The sequence below is a fragment of the Dryobates pubescens genome, chromosome 1 (genome assembly GCF_014839835.1).
Source record: "Dryobates pubescens isolate bDryPub1 chromosome 1, bDryPub1.pri, whole genome shotgun sequence".
In the NCBI taxonomy this organism is placed as follows: Eukaryota; Metazoa; Chordata; class Aves; order Piciformes; family Picidae; genus Dryobates; species Dryobates pubescens.
Genome location: NC_071612.1, coordinates 65,190,815 through 65,211,609, shown reverse-complemented (window position 1 = coordinate 65,211,609; position 20,795 = coordinate 65,190,815). Strand labels below are relative to the sequence as shown.

Here is a 20,795-nt window from a genome sequence, read left to right as displayed (position 1 = left end):
TCTCTGACATATTACAAGCTACTATTAAAAACAACAAAAAAAAGAAAAAAGAAAGTGAATGCAGGAGCCACAGCTCCTACTTATGCAAACCATCCATGATACTCCTACTTCAGAATGCAACAGAAGGAGAAATAAAGGGCAGGTCTTGGGATCCACAGACTTAAAACAACAACTGTTACTACTGACTAAGTAACTGTCCTTTCTTACGTGTTCCAGTTCAGATTTTAATACTTACACATGATGAATAAAGTATTTTCTAAAGAGAAAGATCCAAACAATATCAGTTGTGTCACTGACTAGTACCCTTTGACTGGAGCTTCTGTCTCAGCTGCCAGGTCAAGGACACAAGGCTGGTAAAAGCAGAAATTGTTTTATTTGCCAGCCCTGCTGACAGAGAACTCTGAGCCATGCAGGCAGTGTGGGCTGTGCTTAGGTGCAGAGCATCTCTGCGTTTTAGGGAAGATGCTTCCAGACAGCTAATAGCAAATGGAAATGCATTGGATTATCAACTCAGATACTCTGTGACAAGATGGTTTGGGTTTCAGAACAGCCAGAAACATTGTTAAGAATAGTCTGATCCATCAAAGCAAGACTTATATAAACAAGTAATTTCTCCTGCCTTGACAGTAAATGTAGCACCACATATGGCCTCAGGAGGAACACTGGTAAAATAATAACTGATTCAAATGCAAGTTAAAGATAAGCTCCTTCACCCTATGGAAGAATGTGTGAAGCAGACTAGCTGTAAACTCTGGGACTGAGCTGATAGCCACTTCATAATGCACCAGGACTGAAAATACTCGTAACAATTTAGTAATTAAAAAGTGCAAAGGGGAGGGGGGAGGGAGAGAAAGAAAAAAGGAAAAGCAGAATGCAGCAAGTAGGATGTACATGATAAATAAAGCCTGTTTTCAGATACCTGTTTTCACTTGTGCAAAATATTGAGGCATTCGGTACACAAAAACTTGAAATACTTCAAAAACAAGAGACAGAGTTGCAAATATTAAACTAACAGAAAACAGGCACAACTCCCAGGACAAAGAATGAATTCAAATGTGACAATAACACTGCAAATATTTGTAATGGACCTGTGGCTGGCAGCTGTTAAAATTGTAGATTTTTAAACAAAGATCCAAACAACATCAGAACAAAAGCCATGTTTTCCCACCTAGGGTATCTCATAGCTACAAAAAACAAATACCAAAGCACTCCTGTTTGTGTGGAATACTGAGATGGTTTTTCACCTGTTTTAAATAGGGTCACCTTCCAAGTTAGAAGTTTTCACTGGTGCTTCAAATATAAGAGCATGCTCCATAAACAAAAGCCAAAGGGAAAGGAAGAAAAAGATCATTACAGAGGCTAATGCTCAGCTTAGATATCATGGTTTAAAACTGCAGTTAACAGGTAAGTCAAGCATGATGTCAGCATTCCTTCTTGACTGAAACACAGCACATCTGGCAATGCAGTACCCTCAAGGACACTACTGATTCTCAATTGCCAAATCGGTACGCTTTCAAACATGCTATTGACTCACCCTTACACCTTTACACAGGATCTGAATGACTTCTGGTGATCTCCCACGCAAAGATATCCAAAATATCTGCTGTTCTCTACAGCATTTGTAACATAAGTAAGCCAAAAAAAGTACTGAATGTCAATCTTCTCTACAGTTTATATATAAATAGCTGGGAAGCGTGTCCTTGCCAAGCAGATAAGTCACCAAAAACCACAGAGAATATGTTTTAAGGGGTACAAGAATTAGCACATCATCTCTGAAAGACATCACTAGACTCCTGAAAACCCATTATGCTTTTGCCCATAATTCTCTTGCCTGAAAGAACAGAAAAGGCATCAGTGCAGTGGATCCACTTCTTAGCATATTCTTTGTGTTTCAGTAATGCTGGTTTTCAACACAGCTGGTCCTGACTAAACAGATTTAAAGATTCATCAATTCCAACACTATAAAGGATTATTGTGATTATCTGGTCTGACTTCCTGCAGGGCACATGCCATAGAAACTCAGCTCACAGATTGCTGCAACATACTCTTCCTCCAACATAATGTGGCAACTGATCATTTGAGATACAATCCAGTCTTGTTTTAAAGATATCAGTAATAAAGAAGCAACTGCTTTTCATGACTGATTTATTGTTAAATACCCTAATTATTAAAAAGTGGCTGCACTTCTGTTCTGAATTTGCATGGTTTCAATTTGTAAATACTGGACTTTGTTAAATATTTTTTCACAGAACTGACAGATTGAGACAGATTTTTGACAGATTACCTCAATTAGCAATCATCTACCTGAAACCCTTCTCCATGTACCCACTTACAAGTCATAAATAGGCTGACTCCTCATTGAACTTTTGTACTTTGTCTGAGTAAATGTACAAAGTAATTTCCTCACTCTGCTCTCTATTTGTCAGGCTGTTGCTGGAACACTAGTCTCACTTTTATTCGTTTACTTCTCTAGGTATAACTTTTTCATCTATTTTTACATTGAAAAGGTGTAGATAAAAAGATAATTTTCTTTTTAAGCATTAATGAGAATATTCAAATTGACATCATATATTCTAAAGATGGGGTCTGACTGCTGGTTGTTTAGTCTAGAAACAAGAAGAATTAGGAAAACAATTTAAATCCAAAGCCTTCAGGAAACAAGAATCTCTTCTCCTTACCATGGCAAGCAGAAAGTAACAAGCAGCAAGGAAGATTCAGCAGAGGCTTCAGAAAAGTGTTTTGAATAGTATAGGCAAAAAATTACTGAACTTTGAGAGACTGTAAAATACTGTTGCAGGCTTTTTTTTAAGAGGCAAGACAAGCATATATTGAAATGTCACAGTTAGAAATTGACTTGCCTTAAAGGAATGAGATGGACTAGTCACCCGAAGATCCATTCTAGGTCTTCCTCTCCCATTCTAGGTTCCCCTCTGCTATCACTTCTTGCCTTGCCAGAATCAAGTATTTCAGATCAGATCTGAATCTTTCTGGCTTTTCCACATCTATGCTGTAGAGGACACTGAAGAATCAGTAGCAATTGCTCAATCATCACCTCATTTAATCTACACAGAGAATTTTTCAATTACTCTCCTCTACCCCCTGCCTATAAAGGCAAGACTTCTTATCCTCTTAGTTACCAAAACCAAGAAAGAGGCTGATGTTCAACTGGCTACCCACAATAACGTTTCATCATGTTAAGTGTCACTGCACCCCAGGACACAAACACCATCTGTAGGTCCTTTCTATATTTGGATGTATTGGAATAGATGCTGTTGAAATGAGCCAAGTATCTGACAGAAACCATACAATTCCTGAACTAATAATTATTTAGCTTTCTGCTTCTGCATCATCAGCAAATTCTCAGAGACTGCACCGATTCTTTCGTATTCCTGTTATGAGCCTAGTGAAGAACAAAGAGACAAGAGCAAATCCCTACAGGTTCTATTAGAAGCAGCAGCACTGAAAAACAATTCTCCGTTTTCAACTGCTTTGTTGTAATTTCACCTGGTTTTAAACACCTAGTAAATGCCGTATTTAATTCTGTACTGCTAATTTCTTCAATCATAGTGTCATGGGAGGGTTCGCTAATGCCTGAAGTAGTCTCGCATTTATCGTTAACCCAATCAATGCAACTTGTAATCAGAGTTAAGAATGTACACAATTTCTACTTCTGACACAGCTGACAACTTCTGAAGAGAAAGTCAGCACTAGGAAACAGGGAAACTCAACCCTGAGCTTTCCAGATTTGAGGTCAGGGCACACAATTCTTTCCCTCTATTCAGTAATCATAAGACACCTGGAGTCTTATTTACCATGTACAACTTCCTGACGGGAATATTTAGAAAAGATGGATCCAGATTCTTCTCAGGGGTGTACCAGCACAGGAATAAATCAAGGGATACTGGAAATTCCAACTAGATAAAAGGAAAATGTTTTTCCCTTGCAAATGATCAAAACATAGAACGGATTTTTGCCTACAGAGTTGCAGGATCTTCACAAATATTCAAAAGTCAACTGGACAAGATCCTTATCAACCCGCTCTACCAGGTTTTCCTTTGATGAGAAGGTTGTGCTGGAAGCCCCAGAAATTCCTTCTGATGCACTCTTTTTATATGTAACTACTTATTTATTGAAGTACAAGGCTGTGGCAGCTCAGCCAGTTTAATTCACCAAAAATACATGTTGCTAGAAAAGCATTAAGCAGTCTCAAACCCCCGGTTGTCTGAACCTATTGTCTCCTTTCCATGCACTATGACTGGCACTTGTACAGTAAGCCCCATCACAAATCCAATATGCCAGAAAAACAGCAACAGAACTAGAGATGGTTAGTAGTCAGCCAGGCAATTCCCACCGCAGAGGCACAGACACTGGTGTATGTATGCAACACTGCCATAAGCAGCTCATGATATGAAGCCTGGCTTCTCAAAGCTCACTCTTGTCTGGATTACCTTCTGCTTCACAGCATGGATGAAATCACACTGCAGTCCTTCTGAGGGCAGGAGCAATAAAACTCTGATTCTTCCCTCTACATAGCCACTTATTTCCAGGAAAATTAATGTTTTGGTCATACTGAGTTATAACTGCTAAAGGGATTCAACATCATAGGGCAGGGGCTAGAATAAAGGAGGGGAGGGGATTGTCTAGAGCATTCAAAGGGCCACTCATCATAAGGCTCCAGCCAGGCCAACTCAATGACCTCTAACAAAAGATGACTCATAAGGTACAGCTTTCTGATTGTGTCTAATATGATGGGAGAAGCCCATCAAAACTATGCTGATTTTCAGTGCACAGTAACACTCTCAATTAAAAAACCAGCACCAATACTTGCATTAGGAAGTCACACAGTGTATAAGTGTTTCAACTTATTGTCCATGCAGAAGAAGCTTCTGACTGTTTTTGGCAATGCCTGTGAGGACCTATTTCCCAGGTGTGCCTACAAAAATAACCTGAAAGATGGAAATGGAACGAAGAACTAAGGCACTAAAAAATTACATCTTAAAACAGGGTATGGCTTTTCTGGGACAGATAAAACTGACAAGTAGTAAAGATGTATCTTAGATTCTTTCACACAGGAGAATACTTTCAAACAAGGAAACATGTCTAACGTCTGTCTTCTCTCCTTCTGCCACTATTTGAATATTATAATTCTGTGTTTTATCTAACACAGCAATGTTGTTAGCTTCAACAAAATATCACATCACAATTATGCTATTTCTAGAATACTGTGCTGGTAATGGAGTAACTGTTTAATAGAATAACTGCACTTAGATGTGTCTCTAATGTGGATTTACACGATGACAGTCAACAGCACTACAGTGAGAACTGACATGCCTGCAATCATTGCTGCATCTGAGACAGCAAACTCAGCAGCTACTTCAGAGTCTGACACCAAAATCCAACAACAAGCCAAACTGGCTCATTACAATCTTCCTCCCAATTCTTAACTTGTCAGTGGTGCTGCTAGTTCCCCTAAAACAAACTGCCACTCTGTTTACATTCTGTGACACAAGGGCCAGACAAAAATTGACAGAAGACTTAACTTTGGTTTGTGTCTTCTTAGCACTGGATTGGTTGCAGTATTTTCCTCTCTCAAAAGGCAATTGGGTATCTGCATTTCACTACCTTTAGCACCTCTTGAACTTATAACTAAAACACCTCTGTGCATCACTTTTTGCCAGCTAAATGAATTGTGCTGAGAATCTTTTAATTGCAGGAAAAATGAAGTCAACATTTATTCTGCTTCTTGTTCCCTTCTGTAAAAGTTACAGTAACAATTAAATAAAGTAATTAAGGAAAGAAGGAAGTGCCTGATAAAATTAGGGAAAGAGAAGAAAACATACGATGAAGCCTAGTACATCACAGAACCACAGATGTGCATTACTACTGGGACTGCCTGAAAAGTACCTGACAAGGAACCAGGGAAAGGGAGATGAAGAGTTAATGAGAAGCTCAAATTAGGATCCTGAAAAAGGGTAAGACAAAAGCAGACAAACTATGTGAGTAGAGTTAGATGGAACAAATGCAGTAGCTAAGCTCCCTGTATCAAAGTGTAAATCAAAGATCCCAAAAGTTCAGGGTGGGATCTGTTTGTTTTAACATCTGAGGTCCAGTGACTAATTGACACGAGTCCTGAGACATTTAGGGCTGGTTTCAGAGCACAGTGCTGTGCCGATTCAGGTCTGTCACACTGGACAGGTCTTTTTGAGCAGGAGGAAGATGACAAGGCTTGATGCCTTCTAAAAAAGCACACAAGTAATATGCATTTCCCTACTCAAAGTGACAGAGCAGGTTCTTTCATATTTAAAAAAAAATAATTTTTTTAAAATATTAAAAATATACCATATGTACCTAAGGAGCCAGAACATGGACCAAGAACTTTCAACATCAAAAGTTTCTGTCACCACATACATTTAAATGAAATGAAGCTACTAGTAATATCTATAAACAATGCCCTTGTAATTGTTTAGTTGTTAGAAAAACCCCATCGTGTTGGTTAAGATTAATTTTTTCCTTCCCTCTCTTCCATCCTACAAACCATTCCATAATTAATGCTTTATTTACAGTAATTCTATTAACTTCATTCACTCTATCAACAGACTCATGAAATCCTGCCATGCAGCTTCTTCTTTACAGCTCCCTTTTCATTAGTGAGCACACTGAAAGGTTAAAAAAGAAACTTCTGCTGCTGTTTTTTCCCAGTTTTCCCAGAAGATAACTAAACTTTCTTTTGGCATTGAGCCACTATTCTCTGCTATGTTTTAGAAATTCATTAAATCCTAGTGAGCAGATTTCCAATTATGTCCCTCTAATAAGAAAAGAACAAGTTCATTTGATGGCATCAGTAAAACCACTGACAATCACTAGACACTCACTAGGCAGAAATCTCATCTGCAGAGAAGCAGCAGAAGTTAATCTCACTGCAGAAGTAACTGGCCTTGTGCACCTCCTATTAAACTGGAGCTATTAGGATCAAAAGAGAAATTCTGAGAACAAAAATGTTAGTGTACTACTCTGCAGGGCAGCTCACATTGCCAGGTTATACATACAGCAGAAAGAATGTTTTAATTATTACCTTAAGTTCTGAGGTGATCAGGAAAAATAATGGAGAAAGATACAGATAGATTCCCAAAAGAAAATTACTGCCTTCAACTCTCTACTGGCCTACCCTGACTTCAAAAGACAGTATTAAATGCTGTAAGAGAAGATGTGGAAAAGTAATAGCATTAAGATGACCACCAGTGCTTTAACTGTTGTATTAGATCACACTGACAACATTTGCATCTGTACACAATAAACTGGCCTTAAGCTAATTAATTAAGAATAATACTTTAAAGTTTCTTTTAATATAAAAAGATTTACAGTAATGCAGAAATGATAAATCTGCATCCTTGACAAACATCAACAGCTCTATCAAAAGGCAGTAACTACTGGATTAAACAATAAAGAACCTCAAACTCGCCCTTCTCAGCTGCCAGTGGCAGCACAGGAACACGCAGCTCCTCAGTTCACTGCTACCAGAAAGGACAGGGTGGGAGCGGGGCACAGGGCAGGAGCAGGCAGGAGAGAGACAAACCACCTCTTTCAGCTGCAGTGCCAGCTTACATCAGCATGAAAAGTCCTGAGAGGTATTAAAAAAGAGACTCCCTTTCCCTCTGAAAGGATGCAATCAGCTTCATTTCTGAATGCCTGCTCTTGCACAGATTACAGAGCAAGCATTCACCAATTCCCCATCACCTCTAAGGATGTATCTGAAAGAATCAACTGAAAACTGCTTTGTCAACTGCAGTTTCATTTAGATCAAACAGCTAACATCCCAATGGAGAAGGACATGAAAGACACCACTATTTCCTCTGCTTGTAGAGGCCTTGGAATTCACACTACTGTGTTAAAACGACTGAAAAAATACCCCCAAACTTCAGATACAGAATTTGGGATTCAGTACCTGCCAGATTTATGAAAATCCTTTCAGTTCAGGGACATTTCAAAATTCCACACAGCTCAGCAAAACACAGTAGAAAGACACAATTAATATAGTTCTACTAGGTCCAGAATAGCTTGTGACAAGTCACACGTGGAGGCAATCTTAACTGGTGAGGATAAGACTCCAAGCAAAACTGGACTTCGAACACCGTATTTAAAAAGCAATTAAATTACTTTGGGCACAAAGGTATTACTCCCCCCCCACCACCTCTAGAACAGGGGTTCCCAAGTCTCCTACATTTCTGCACTTGCTTGTTCAACAGCCACAGAACCACTCTTGGCTGCTCACGTGCAAGACACAGTATTTGGCTGAGCTGTGCTCATGTACCTTTAGCATCTGCTCTGCCCTTCAGAACCATTAGCAGCAGCAGCACGCACTTGTGTTGAAGGAAAACAAATGGAGACCACATCAGCAGGAAGCCACTGATACAAAGAGCTATACATATATCAGTGGCTTTTATTACAAAATCATGCAGTCCTACACACAATTTATGTTTTCCATTATTTCAGCCACAGTCTTTTTCCTGTAATATGTATTGGATCCCATCTAAACACACTGGATCCTCAGCTATGAGTGGCAGTGAGTACTGGCATGAGGAAGAAATGGATATTTGTTTTCTAAGCCATCAGGGTGCTCTAAACTCATTTATCTTTTGGAGCTGACTTTTCACATCATCTATTTATTATTTTTCCCCCCCTCAAAGGCATTATGTTATTTTTAGGGCTAAATGTACAATCAAAGTATCTTCATTACCTGAAGAAGGCTTTATTATGCAGTACAATGCTAGCCATGCTAGCAGCTGAAAACTCTGAAATCAAACTTGGCACTCAGTATTTTAATATTTAAGCAAAATTTATGACCAAACTGCTTAAGTACAGATGTATCCACTAATTCTGTATAACTGGCTTGTGATACCTCCTATAATACTGACATGGCAAAAGGAAGGTCAGAACCCTTTTTGAGAGAGCACTATGTTTACTCTACTTGAAGGGTGGCTCTCTCTCTTTCCAGAAGTCACACTCACTACTCATTGGAGAACAGATGAAACATGAGGAAGGAAGGGGGGTTACAGCTGTGTTACCATACACCCCATGCTAAGTGACCATAAAATTAAGGTCTCATCATGACTTACATAAGAAATAGACAACTGAGAATACTGCTTCTTGAACACTTTTCTTTGCAACATATGTTCTACTTTCACAATGGTTTTAATTTACCAACGATCTCTACAGAATATCCACAATCGTGTGGCTGGAAGTTGAAATAAGAAACAGGTCTTTAATAATCTTGCTGTATGTTTTAAATTCACCTTAATACCTTGCATAAAATTCAGTACCTATCTATTTCCCAGACTTACCACTGATGAGTTTTAAATTAAGATGAGTTTTCATTCCTGTTCGGAAGGACACAATAATCAACCACTACCTCCTCGCCAGCCAAATGCAACAATGCAGAGAGTAATCAGATTTGGCAGGCCAAGTGTTGGCTGTCCACTGCTGCAGCAACAGTGCTGTCTGTCTCCCCAGCCACCAGAGTTTTAGTACACCTGTGCATACACTAACTCATAATCTCATCCCTGATTTTCCCTCCCTCTCACCTATGAAACTGTTACCCACTCCCCTTAGCAAGCATATATAATTGTCTTATAGAGATTAAAATTAATTTCTTCATACCACATAAACAATAGTGCCACACAGGCTGCCAAAAGGACAGATGTTCTTGGCTTTTCTGTCAAAAAAAAAGTATCTGTCTCCTATAAAATTAAATCCAACAAACTGTCCTTCGAGTTCCAATAAATACCCACTGGGGATGATCAGTCTTTTGCCTTCTAAGCTCTCCACATGCACACCAGCTTGCTCACTCATTCCAAAGAGACAGACCGACAGTTTCCCCTATGCTTTTTTTTCAAACCCCACTACCATTTGCCACTATTTCAAATGTAATTGTGTCATAACATCATATTTAGAATAGAACAGAATTAACCAGGTTGGAAAAGACCTTTGAGATCATCAAGTCCAACCTATCATCCAACACTATCTAATCAACTAAACCATGGCACCAAGCACCCCATCCAGTCCCTTCATAAACACCTCCAGTGATGGTGACTCCACCACCTCCCTGGGCAGCCCGTTCCAATGGCCAATCACTCCTTCTGGGAATGACTTCTTCATAACATCCAACCTAAACCTTCCTTGGCACAGCTTGAGACTGTGTCCTCTTGTTCTGGTGCTGCTTGCCTGGGAGAAGAAACCAACCCCCACCTGGCTACAACCTCCCTTCAGGGAGTTGTAGACAGCAAGAAGGTCTCCCCTGAGCCTCCTCTTCTCCAGGCTAAGCAACCCCAGCTCCCTCAGCCTCTCCTCACAGGGCTGTGCTCCAGACCCCTCCCCAACTTTGTTGCCCTTCTCTGGACACCTTCCAGCAAGTCAACCTCCTTCCTAAACTGAGGGGCCCAGAACTGGACACAGGACTCAAGGTGTGGTCTAACCAGTGCTGAGCACAGGGCACAATGACTTCCCTGCTCCTGCTGGCCACACTATATACAGGCCAGGATGCCATTGGCCCTCTTGGCTGCCTGGGCACACTGCTGGCTCACATTCAGCCTACTATCGACCAGTACCCCCAGGTCCCTTTCTGCCTGGCTGCTCTCCAGCCACTCTGACCCCAGCCTGCAGCACTGCATGGGGTTGCTGTGGCCAATGTGTAGAACCCTGCACTTAGATGTGTTAAATCTCATGCCATTGGATTCTACCCATCTGTCCAGCCTGTCAAGCTCAGGTGAGGGTCTCCTGTTACAAATGATTTTTGGATTAAAACCTCCTTTCCCTGGTCCACAACAACAAAGTGTTACATTTACTGTACAAAAGAAACAGTTTGAAAGGATCTGCAGGTCAACCACTGGTTTCTCCTGAGCAAATTGTATTCTGTTCCCTTGCTGTCTACATCTAGTTTTAAACCAGCATTCAGTAAAATCAAACTTCTGTGTTTCAGTATTGCACAAGTACTTTACATGCACACTTCCACGTGGTTTTCAGCATATGGTAGCCTGAATGTTGTTCTAAAAGGCAAGAGCTCTTTGTTAGCTACAAACCAACTAATACTTCAAACATTTAAAATCAATCTCGAAAAACCCCTTCCAAATCCCCTCAAAATTTGCCGTGAGGTTCAGTAACAAGCAGGCAGCTCTTCTCATCTATTCAGCAAAAGAAGAGAGCACGTTCTGACCTCCCAGATCAATCACTAAATAACATACTTCTACAAAGCAAATCTAAAAACACCCTGCACATAGCTTGCCACAGCAGGCCTTGCCAAGGACACCAGAAGGTGACTTACATTTAATTCCATCTTTATTTTTAAAATCTATTAAAATCCACCCATCTCCATGGTAACTGGAAACATATATTCCTCCCATCCAATCTGATTAATACCTTGAAGTTTTTATTTTAAAGTCAACATTTTGTTTGTTTGTCTGAAAAAACATAACAACTGTCTGGTTGATCCTAATAATCTTAAATGAGGGTGGTGAGACACTGGAGCAGGTTGCCCAAGGAGGTGGTAGAAGCCTCGTCCCTGGAGGTTTTTAAGGCCAGGCTGGATATGGCTCTGAGCAACCTGACCTAGTGTGGGGTGTCCCTGCCCATGGCAGGGGGGTTGGAACTAGATGATCCTTGAGGTCCCTTCCAACCCTAACAATTCTATGATTCTATAAATCTGTACTTGGAAGTACATGGAAAGTGAAATGTACTGCATATACTGCTCCTTGTTGTACTGTTCTTTAAACCCCATAATCAACCCTGGGTTCTGTGGTCTTCAAAGGAAAGTAGCTTTCAAAATAATTAGGTACTTTTTCAAATTTGAATGATACAAGACCTGAACATAAACTAATCTTCACTCTCCCAAGACATAAACCTACTTCTAATTCCTTAAAGATCACTACCATAAATCACTATGAGAGACCAATTCCATTAAACCTCTTAAACACAGGGAAGGGAAAAATAATAACTGGAAATTCTTTAAAATCATAAAACACAAAGCACTTCAACAGAACTTCAGCACATTAGTGCTATGGGGAGATGTAATGAAATGGATAGCATTTTATGGCAGTGACCTAATAAATATGGAGTGTAAGTTCTTCATAAGGACTGTCCCACCAGAGAAGAAATGCAGAAGTCATGACATCACCTCAGGACCTCCAAGAAACCACATCTAATAAATTTGTCTAAATGCAAGTCTCAATTCACACTGCATGAGGACTTTTACCAAACCCTCCAGAGACAACATACCTAAGCAGCACAAAAGCCCATGATTTTAGGTAACACACAGATGTGAAACACACTCTGACACTTCTATATTGTGGTCTTGATTCTGGTCCCCAAAATTCAAGAAAGATGGTACAGAAAGGAAGGGGTCCCAAGGAGGGCCATGAAGGTGATTAAAGTCCTGGAGAACCTGCCTTATGAGAATAGACAAAAGGAGACTGTTTTTTCTTCTTGGAGAAGGAAGCTCAAGGAAACCTTCATCACAGCATTCTAGTACTTACAGAGTGGCTACAACAAGGATGGAGACTCTTCACAAGGAGACACATGGAGAAGACAAGGGCAATGGGTGTAAGTCGCACTGGGAGAGGTTTCTTTACAGTAAGAACGATCATTCACTGGGAAAACCTCCCCAAGGACGTGGTAGAGTCCCTTTTGCTGGAGGTTTTCAAGATGCAATTGGACAGGGTGCTAGGTAATCTCATCTAGGCTCCCCTTCCCACAAAAGGTTGGACCAGATGATCTTCCAAGGTCCCTTCCAACCTGGGCTATTCGACAATTCTATGATTTCTCTCCAGCTTCACCTTTCACGACCAAACATCCCAAATTACAAAAACATCTGACTGAGGCACACCACACTAAAATGGTCATCATTCTGCATTCCCAAAATCATTCTGCACATATCCTTCACAATTCAATCAGGAAAAATGTTCAGATTATTTTCTAGTAATCAAAGGACGAAGCTGCTAAAAGCCTCTGATTATGTTGCTAGGCAACCAGATGTTTTTCCACCCTACTGCTCACTTTGAGAAACTGAAGAACTAGATTCTACTGAAAGTCTAAATATTTACTTGTAGTTTCCCTTATATTCTGCGCAGGACTTAACAAGACTACTGGCTGCCTCAAACTTACATGTGAGTTCCTGGCCCCTCTATCTATCCTTCACTGCAAGCACAGACATAAAAATACTCATAATGCTGCTGAGCATTAGAAAGTAGGACCTTAGCAATAACTTGGAGTGTCTCTGTTAGTGTCAAGTGGGGCCAGACAAGCTCTTAAGATTCTATCCAGATGTTTCTTTCACAAAGTCTTGAACAATCACACTTAAAGGAATTTCATTATTTGAAATTACTTGAATTACTTGAAAGTGACTGAGAAAAAAGAAAGAGGACTGACCATGTATACATGTAATACCACTTCCAAACATATGTCCCAGTACAAATACTTCATCTTTCCAGGAACTTGCTCCCACAGGACTCCTAGTGTGTGTGAAACGTGCTCAGCCTTCACTTGAAGGAATTCTGTCCTTCCAAGGGAGACCTCCTGAAGTAGAGCTCAGATGCAACACGTCTGGTTTAGATCACACCACGTTTTGTCTATGTATTCAGGAAGTGCAGTTTCATGTTTTACCAGGTATCAAGCAAAGGCTAAATAAAAATATAAGACACTCCCCTACAAGAATACATTAGTGATTCAGGAAATAGCTTGTTTTAACATGAGTTTTGAACCAAGGCTTCAATTTTAGGGACACTCTCAAACATCCAGATCAGATAGCTTGGATTTCACTATGTCCTTTTACCTACTCTCTTTTCCTTGATAGGATCCCTCAGAAAATTTGAAGGAAGTCAACAAGAAATTTGCTTCAGACTCAGCTGGCAGAAAGTCCATCTATTATCAACACCATTAGGTTTTAGTTCCAATACTAAACAAGAAGTCACTCTACACCTCACCCGCCCTGCTCCCCTTCTGCATAAAAGTAGAAAATTACCTTTATTGATCTCACCAAATTCTAAACTGAGCAATTATGTTTGGTCTCTCTACAGTCATCTGCTGTTTCAACAGAAATAGTCCTCACATCGCATCCTACACTCTGAGGAATATTTTTCACTCTTAAAATAGCTACTACGCTCCAGCTGTGAGTTTCAGCAATCTCTTTAGCTGACTTAACAACTCACAGGAGTCTTGTTTGACCTAATTAACAAAAGCTGACAGAGAACTTGCAAATCCTTTATTTAGATTTAGGATAAAAATAATAAATCTTATCAACACATATGGGGTAAGAGAGAAAGTTATCTACCTTACTGGTATGACTTTGCTGTCCCAGTGGAAGTTATACACTGGTGCAGGCAACTACAGGAGAGCCATGCACAAACATTTCACCATAACAAATACAACTTTACATCTTTTTATCTACCTCTAAGCCTACAGAAGTCTCCCCAAGTTTTGCTCCTGCTTTTCTGCTCTTTATTCCTTGTCCCTTTGGATTGGAAACTAGCTCAGATTCCCAGTCATACAAATAATCAACTTTTCTTTCCTCTTCCACTCCATCTGAAGTACTGTATTGGGGAAGGGAATCACTGGCATCTTCTCTTTATAAACCGGGGACAGCTAAGTTCAGGCTGCTCAGAGCTCCACCCAATCTGCCCTGGAATGGTTTTAGGTATGGAGCATCTACCACTTCTCTAGGCAACCTGGGCCAGGGTTTCACCACCTTTATTGTAAAAAATTTCTTCCTTATATTTAGTCTGAATCTCCCTTCTCTTTGTTTAAAACCATTACTCCTTGTCCTATTGCAACAGGCCCTGCTAAAAATGTCTGCCCCCAGAACTACAGAAGTTGCATTATCTTTAGTCCTTCAAAAGCATTACATACTTAAGTTTTATTACTCAGTAATAAAGATGATTACTAAGTAGACAGAGAATTTTTACCTAGGTTATCATTGCTGCTACAAAAAATACCCAGTATAAATAACAAGTGCTGATAGCTCCCATATCAGTATTATTTATATCCTTTTCAAACCAGAGAGAAACTTCCTGAATTTTCAGAAATCTTACTGTTTTGTTAGCATCTAAAGGGTTATAATATCAGAAGCCAACTACTCAGAGCAAAACATAGTCTCAGAAAGCAAGGAGCAAGCCATACAAAGCCATACAAATTCATTTTGGGCACAGCTCTTCTTTTATGAGCTCACTGCACATGAACACCTCTTTCTCTGCAGTCTCAGCTTCTATTTCTACAAAGACCATCACTTGGCTTTCACCTTGATAGCAAAAATTACAAGACTATCACAGCCCTGTGCAGTACAGTAAACTCAAGATAATCTTCCCTATATATTTCACAGACATAGAAACTACAGTTACTGCACAACTCTCATTAACTCAAAGCTGTTCAAGCCTCCCCACGCAGAGTTTCTCCCTGGTAGCAGCATGGACTCTTCATGGCCAGAAGGAACAGATTGTCAATATTTTACACAAACCAATTTTCTACAATGATCTCTCACAAAGTCGTGCTTCACTTTGCCCTTCCATTTTTCTCTGTTCTCTGCCCTCCAATTCTTTGTCAGCTGAGATGTATTTTACTGGAACAACAAAGCACCCCTCTGCAGGTAGTGATCACTCCAGGCTTACTGGCTCTTACATTCCAATTCCTATTATTTAACTGAAAGGCAAATATAAACCTTACAATGTATCTCAACACTATGACTAAAGCTGTTTCTTGGAATTTTTAATTGAAATAAACTTGGTCTTTTAAGCCTCTACCCAGGTAAGGAGTTTGCCAAAAATAATGAGATGAATGTTACAGCCCAGAGATATTAACAAGTGCAATACTACTGAACAATTCACTGCCTGCTGTCACCATTTATAGGCACTGGCCTACTGAAAACATCTATAGGAACAACTAGCATTTGAACTTTCACTTGAACTTTTCTGGAACACTGACCAGGCACAGAGCTGGGGGGGAAGGCGACCGGCTTGGATGAGCAAGCAGCTCCTGGAGGATTTAAAGGAAAAAAAGAGGCTGTATCACCTTTGGAAGGAAGGGTTAGGAACTGGCTGGAGGGCTGAGCCCAGAGAGTGGTGGTGAATGGTGCCACATCCAGCTGGCGGCCAGTCACCAGTGGCGTCCCCCAGGGATCAGTGCTGGGCCCCATCCTCTTTAACATCTTCATTGATGACCTGAGGGGGGGTTGAGTCAGTCATCAGCAAATTTGCAGATGACACCAAGTTAGGAACAGATGTTGGTTAGTTAGAGGGTAGAAAGGCTCTGCAGAGGGACCTCGACCGACTGGACAGATGAGCAGAGGCCAATGGGATGGCATTCAACAAATCCCAGTGCCAGGTGCTGCACTTTGGCCACGGCAACCCCATGCAGAGCTACAGGCTGGGGTCAGAGTGGCTGAGAGCTCCCAAACAGAGAGGGACCTGGGGGTGATGATTGACACCTGCCTAAACATGAGCCAGCAGTGTGCCCAGGTGGCCAAGAGGGCCAATGGCATCCTGGCCTGTATTAGGAATAGTGTGGCCAGCAGGAGCAGGGAGGTCATTGTGCCCCTGTACTCTGCATTGGTTAGGCCACACCTTGAGTCCTGTGTCCAGTTCTGGGCCCCTCAGTTTAAGAAGGACATCGAGACACTTGAACGTGTCCAGAGAAGGGCAACAAGGCTGGGGAGAGGCCTTGAGCACAGCCCTGTGAGGAGAGGCTGAGGGAGCTGGGGTTGTTTAGCCTGGAGAAAAGAAGGGTCAGGGGTGACCTCATTGCTCTCTACAACTCCCTGAAGGGTGGTTGTAGCCAGGAAGGGGTTGGTTTCTTCTCCCAGGCAACCAGCACCAGAACAAGGGGACACAGTCTCAAGCTGTGCCAGGGGAGGTTTAGACTCGAGGTGAGGAGAAAGTTCTTCACTGAGCGAGTCGTTCGTCATTGGAATGGGCTGCCCAGGGAGGTGGTGGAGTCACCGTCCCTGGAGGTGTTCAAGAGGAGATTGGATGTGGCACTTGGTGCCATGGTCTAGTCATGAGGCCTGTGGAGGCAGGTTGGACTCGATCATCCTCGAGGTCTCTTCCAACCTTGGTGATACTCTGATAATATTAGAGTTCTTAGATGATTCTTATTACAGTTTGGGAATAATACAAATTTCTGCTGGTGCTGATCCAACAAGCATTTCCATCTAGTCTTTGAATATATTTTAAGAGACAACCTTACATCATAGTTTCTAGCCTGGACATCAATAATAAAATCCTAACCCCAGCTCTTCCACCTCCACTTGTCCACTTCTGTACACTTCCCCAGGCTTCAAATTTACAGGTTGTAAATGAGACAGATTTCCGTTACCCACCCAATGAGGATGCAGATTGTTCTTCAACATCAGAAAGGTTATGGCACTACATAAGTAGTCTTGAACATAAAAAAAACCAAAAACACTGAAGGTAGTCAAGCACTGACAGCTCTGCCCTGGGAGGTTGTAGAGTCTCCATTCACAAGAAACTCAAAACCTCACTGCATGCAGTCCTGGATATCCCTATCTAGCTGACCCTACTTGAGAAGATGGTTTAACTAGATGATCTGATGAGGTCCCTTCCAATCTAAACTATTCTGTGGCTATTTCTGTATTAGAATTATATTTTTTTTCTAATTTCAGGAAAAAACACCCTAAAATATATTTTCCACTCTGCAGCTCTGCCAGTTTCTTCTTCTCATGGAACACTTGCCTCTTTCCCCTGTTACTTAGCAATACAATAATGTTGTATGCAAAGTCAGAGTAAGTATAATGAGCTAGAAAATAAACAGTCCCAGAAAGAAAATCACTAAGTGAAGGTTTGTATCTAGAGCTTTCTCTCTCCCTCTCCTCACGAACTAGCTTTTACAATAAAAAGGAAATAGACTAGTAGAAAGGAAGTGTAACTCATTTGTAGGTAAAATGATTCCCCTTTCTACAATTCAATACCACTGTCAGTATTACTACTGTCATCTTCATCTGACACTGGGGAGAAAGAATCTTACAGGAAGAAAACAGAAAAGATTGCTTTATTCACGCACAGCGAAGAGGTAAGTCTCTGAAACAGAAAAAGGACTTCTAGGTATAAGAGTGGTATAAACGTGTGTATACCATGTGCCATCCCCCCACTCACGAGTTGGACTGGATGCTGCTTCCCATGCAAACTTCTCCAGAGGCATATGATCCACCAGAGAATCTGGAGCAACAAAAATAAAACTCATCTCATAATAGGCTTGATTGCTTTTTGAAGGGAGTATGGAACATGACTGGTTATGCTAGAGACACTAGACTAGTTTAACTGGATCTTTTGGGGTTTATTTTCCAGATACCTACTACTGTCACTTCAGGTTTTAATAAGGAAACAAAGCTGCTACAACCCTATGTAGAGGTATTTCTCTGAAGTAAGAAAAGAAAGGAAATTCATGCTTGGACCACCTACAGTTCTTGAGCCTAATCCTACAGCTATGGCCTGTAATCACTAAGCTAAAAAGCTAAAAGGAGGAAATAAAGCAGGAAAAATGTACTTTGAAATGTGCAGGCTGTTCCATGGGATTTGGCCATTAGAAAAAGGAGAACACAGAGGAAAGCAGAAGTAGGTGATGTCATGTAGCAGAAACTGAAAATTAAATAGAACAGATGAGTATAGAACTCAACACCTAAATACTGGAGTGTTCAGTTTTAATAGATGAAGGAGATGAAGGAACAATCGTACAGAAAGACCTCTAAGTTGTTCCTCTTTCAAACCCTGCATGCTAAAACAAATACTCACAGACTGCAGAACAATTCTTTGAAGTCTTGGATGGGATTTACAGAAGTCTTCCATTTTGTGTCACTAAACACATTATTTCTTACATATTGAAACCCACTTTTTTTAAACAATGAAGCTGCCAAACCTAAGGGCAGAATTTAAAACCTGCTGGTATTTCCACTGTAGTCCATGTGAAACTCGCATGATTAGTGACTCTGCGGTTAGCAAAGCCCCACAAGGCAACACCAACCTATCAATTCTTATACTGATAATGATTTTTTTCCTACTGGACTGAAATGCAGGCAACGTATCTGCCACAACAGCTGAGAAGTGAAGTGTTCTTACCACATACAGCTGTTTCCAGAGCACAGCCCATTCCTGCAGTGTTGCTGTGACTTCAGTCACAACAGAATCTTCAAGTGGAACAACTGTTTCATATTGCCTATACAAAAGGAGGGGAAAATAATTAGGAAAGGTATCCTGGAAAAGGTAGAACAAGAAATGTCAGCATAGTAATTTGTAAAACTCTAGAAAGTGAATTTGTCTAAATTTGTTCAACACATAGGAAAATATCCTAAGAAAAACATTTAGTCTCCTGTAACTTTAGAGCAACCTCAGAGTCATATTGACTGTTCCTCCGTTACATTCCAAAGTGATCACCTTATGTGAAGCATTTCCCAGAGTAATCTGTTCAAAATACATAATTCTATTCTAATCAAGGTTAATGAAAACTTTTCATGATTGCAGCATGTAAAATTAACCTGTTATTAAGTACTTCCCCTGTAAAGTGAGGTCTTTAACAGTTTGTGTCCCTTCTCTCTAAGCCAGTTCAACCCTTTTTTCCCCTCCAATTAACGATACTGGCTAACATATTAACTACCCAAAAGATCTACCATCTATGAACCTTTCCTACCAAGAGGACTTACTGCATACGAAACCTGAGTGAGCAAACCTCTAATCAAGAGCAGGACTTGTCCTTGTGTACTCAAGATCCTTCATACCCATTAAAAGGAAACACAGAATGGTTTGGGTTGGAAGACACCTTTAAAGGTCACCTGGCCCAACTGGCCTGCAGTGAGGAGGGACATCTTCAGCTAGGTCAGGCTGCTCAGAGCCACATCAAACCTGACCTGAAGTGTTTCAAGGGATAGGGTTTCTATCACCTGTGCCAGGGTTTCACCACCCTCATCATAAAAAATTTCTCCATGATACCTTGTCTAATCTCCCCTCTTTTAGTTCAGAACCATTACTTTTGTCCTGTCACAACAGGCCCTGCTAAAAGGATTGTTGTAATCTTTCTTATAGGCGCCTTCAAATACTGGAAGGCTGCAATAAGGTCTGCCCAGAGCCTTCTCTTCTGCGGGCTGAACAACCCCAATTCTCTTGGCCTGTTTTCACTGCAGAGGGGCTCCAGCCCTTGGATCATACCACACTGAAATGTAAGAATATGATAACTCATGTATGTACTGTAGCACTGTTATCTGAGCTATTAATGCCCTGATTCGTCCTTTATGTTGAATGCTATTACCGAAACAAGTGCTAGACACTAAAAAGGTCTATTTCAAGCTTCTGCTCTTTCAGCAGTTTCTAAAAAAAGAGGCGGCTATGAAAACAAACCCCAACCCATTTCTGAAACACCATTTGGAAACAATTTTCCATAGGTCCTAAAGCAATGGTGCTGAAAAACAGCATCTCAAAAGGTGGATTGGGCAAGTGGTGTCAAGGGAGAGGCAGCATCTGCAGCAGATCCAATACCAACTGCCCCCTTAGTCTTCAGCAGTACAACTGTGCATACAGCCACTCTGAAAGCCTCCTAAAGAAAGCTACAAACCACCATTCCATAACTAGCTTAGACTACTTCCGTCCTCTGTGCAGTTACAGAAGTGCTAGCAAGTAAATAAGGTGTAATATTGAATAAGGTACTGGGGTTTTCCTTTACTGTGTTTTGTTATTTTAGAAGACCCCACAGTGAATCATTAGAAAGCAGCCACACTTTCATGGCAGTGTTTCTCTTTTGAACATTCTTATTAGAAATAA

General features: G+C 40.8%; 1 protein-coding gene across 11 annotated transcripts in view; it reads right to left on the bottom strand.

The window, feature by feature from the left end:
* Window positions 1-20,795, bottom strand: part of DOCK3 (dedicator of cytokinesis 3) — a 223,582-nt gene that overhangs the window by 164,992 nt on the left and 37,795 nt on the right. For all 11 annotated transcript variants that reach the window (XM_054167554.1, XM_054167600.1, XM_054167564.1 and 8 more), the window contains exon 5: window positions 19,104-19,200. In XM_054167554.1, coding sequence (XP_054023529.1) covers window positions 19,104-19,200 — 97 coding nt within the window. The remainder of the gene's footprint in view (window positions 1-19,103; window positions 19,201-20,795) is intronic.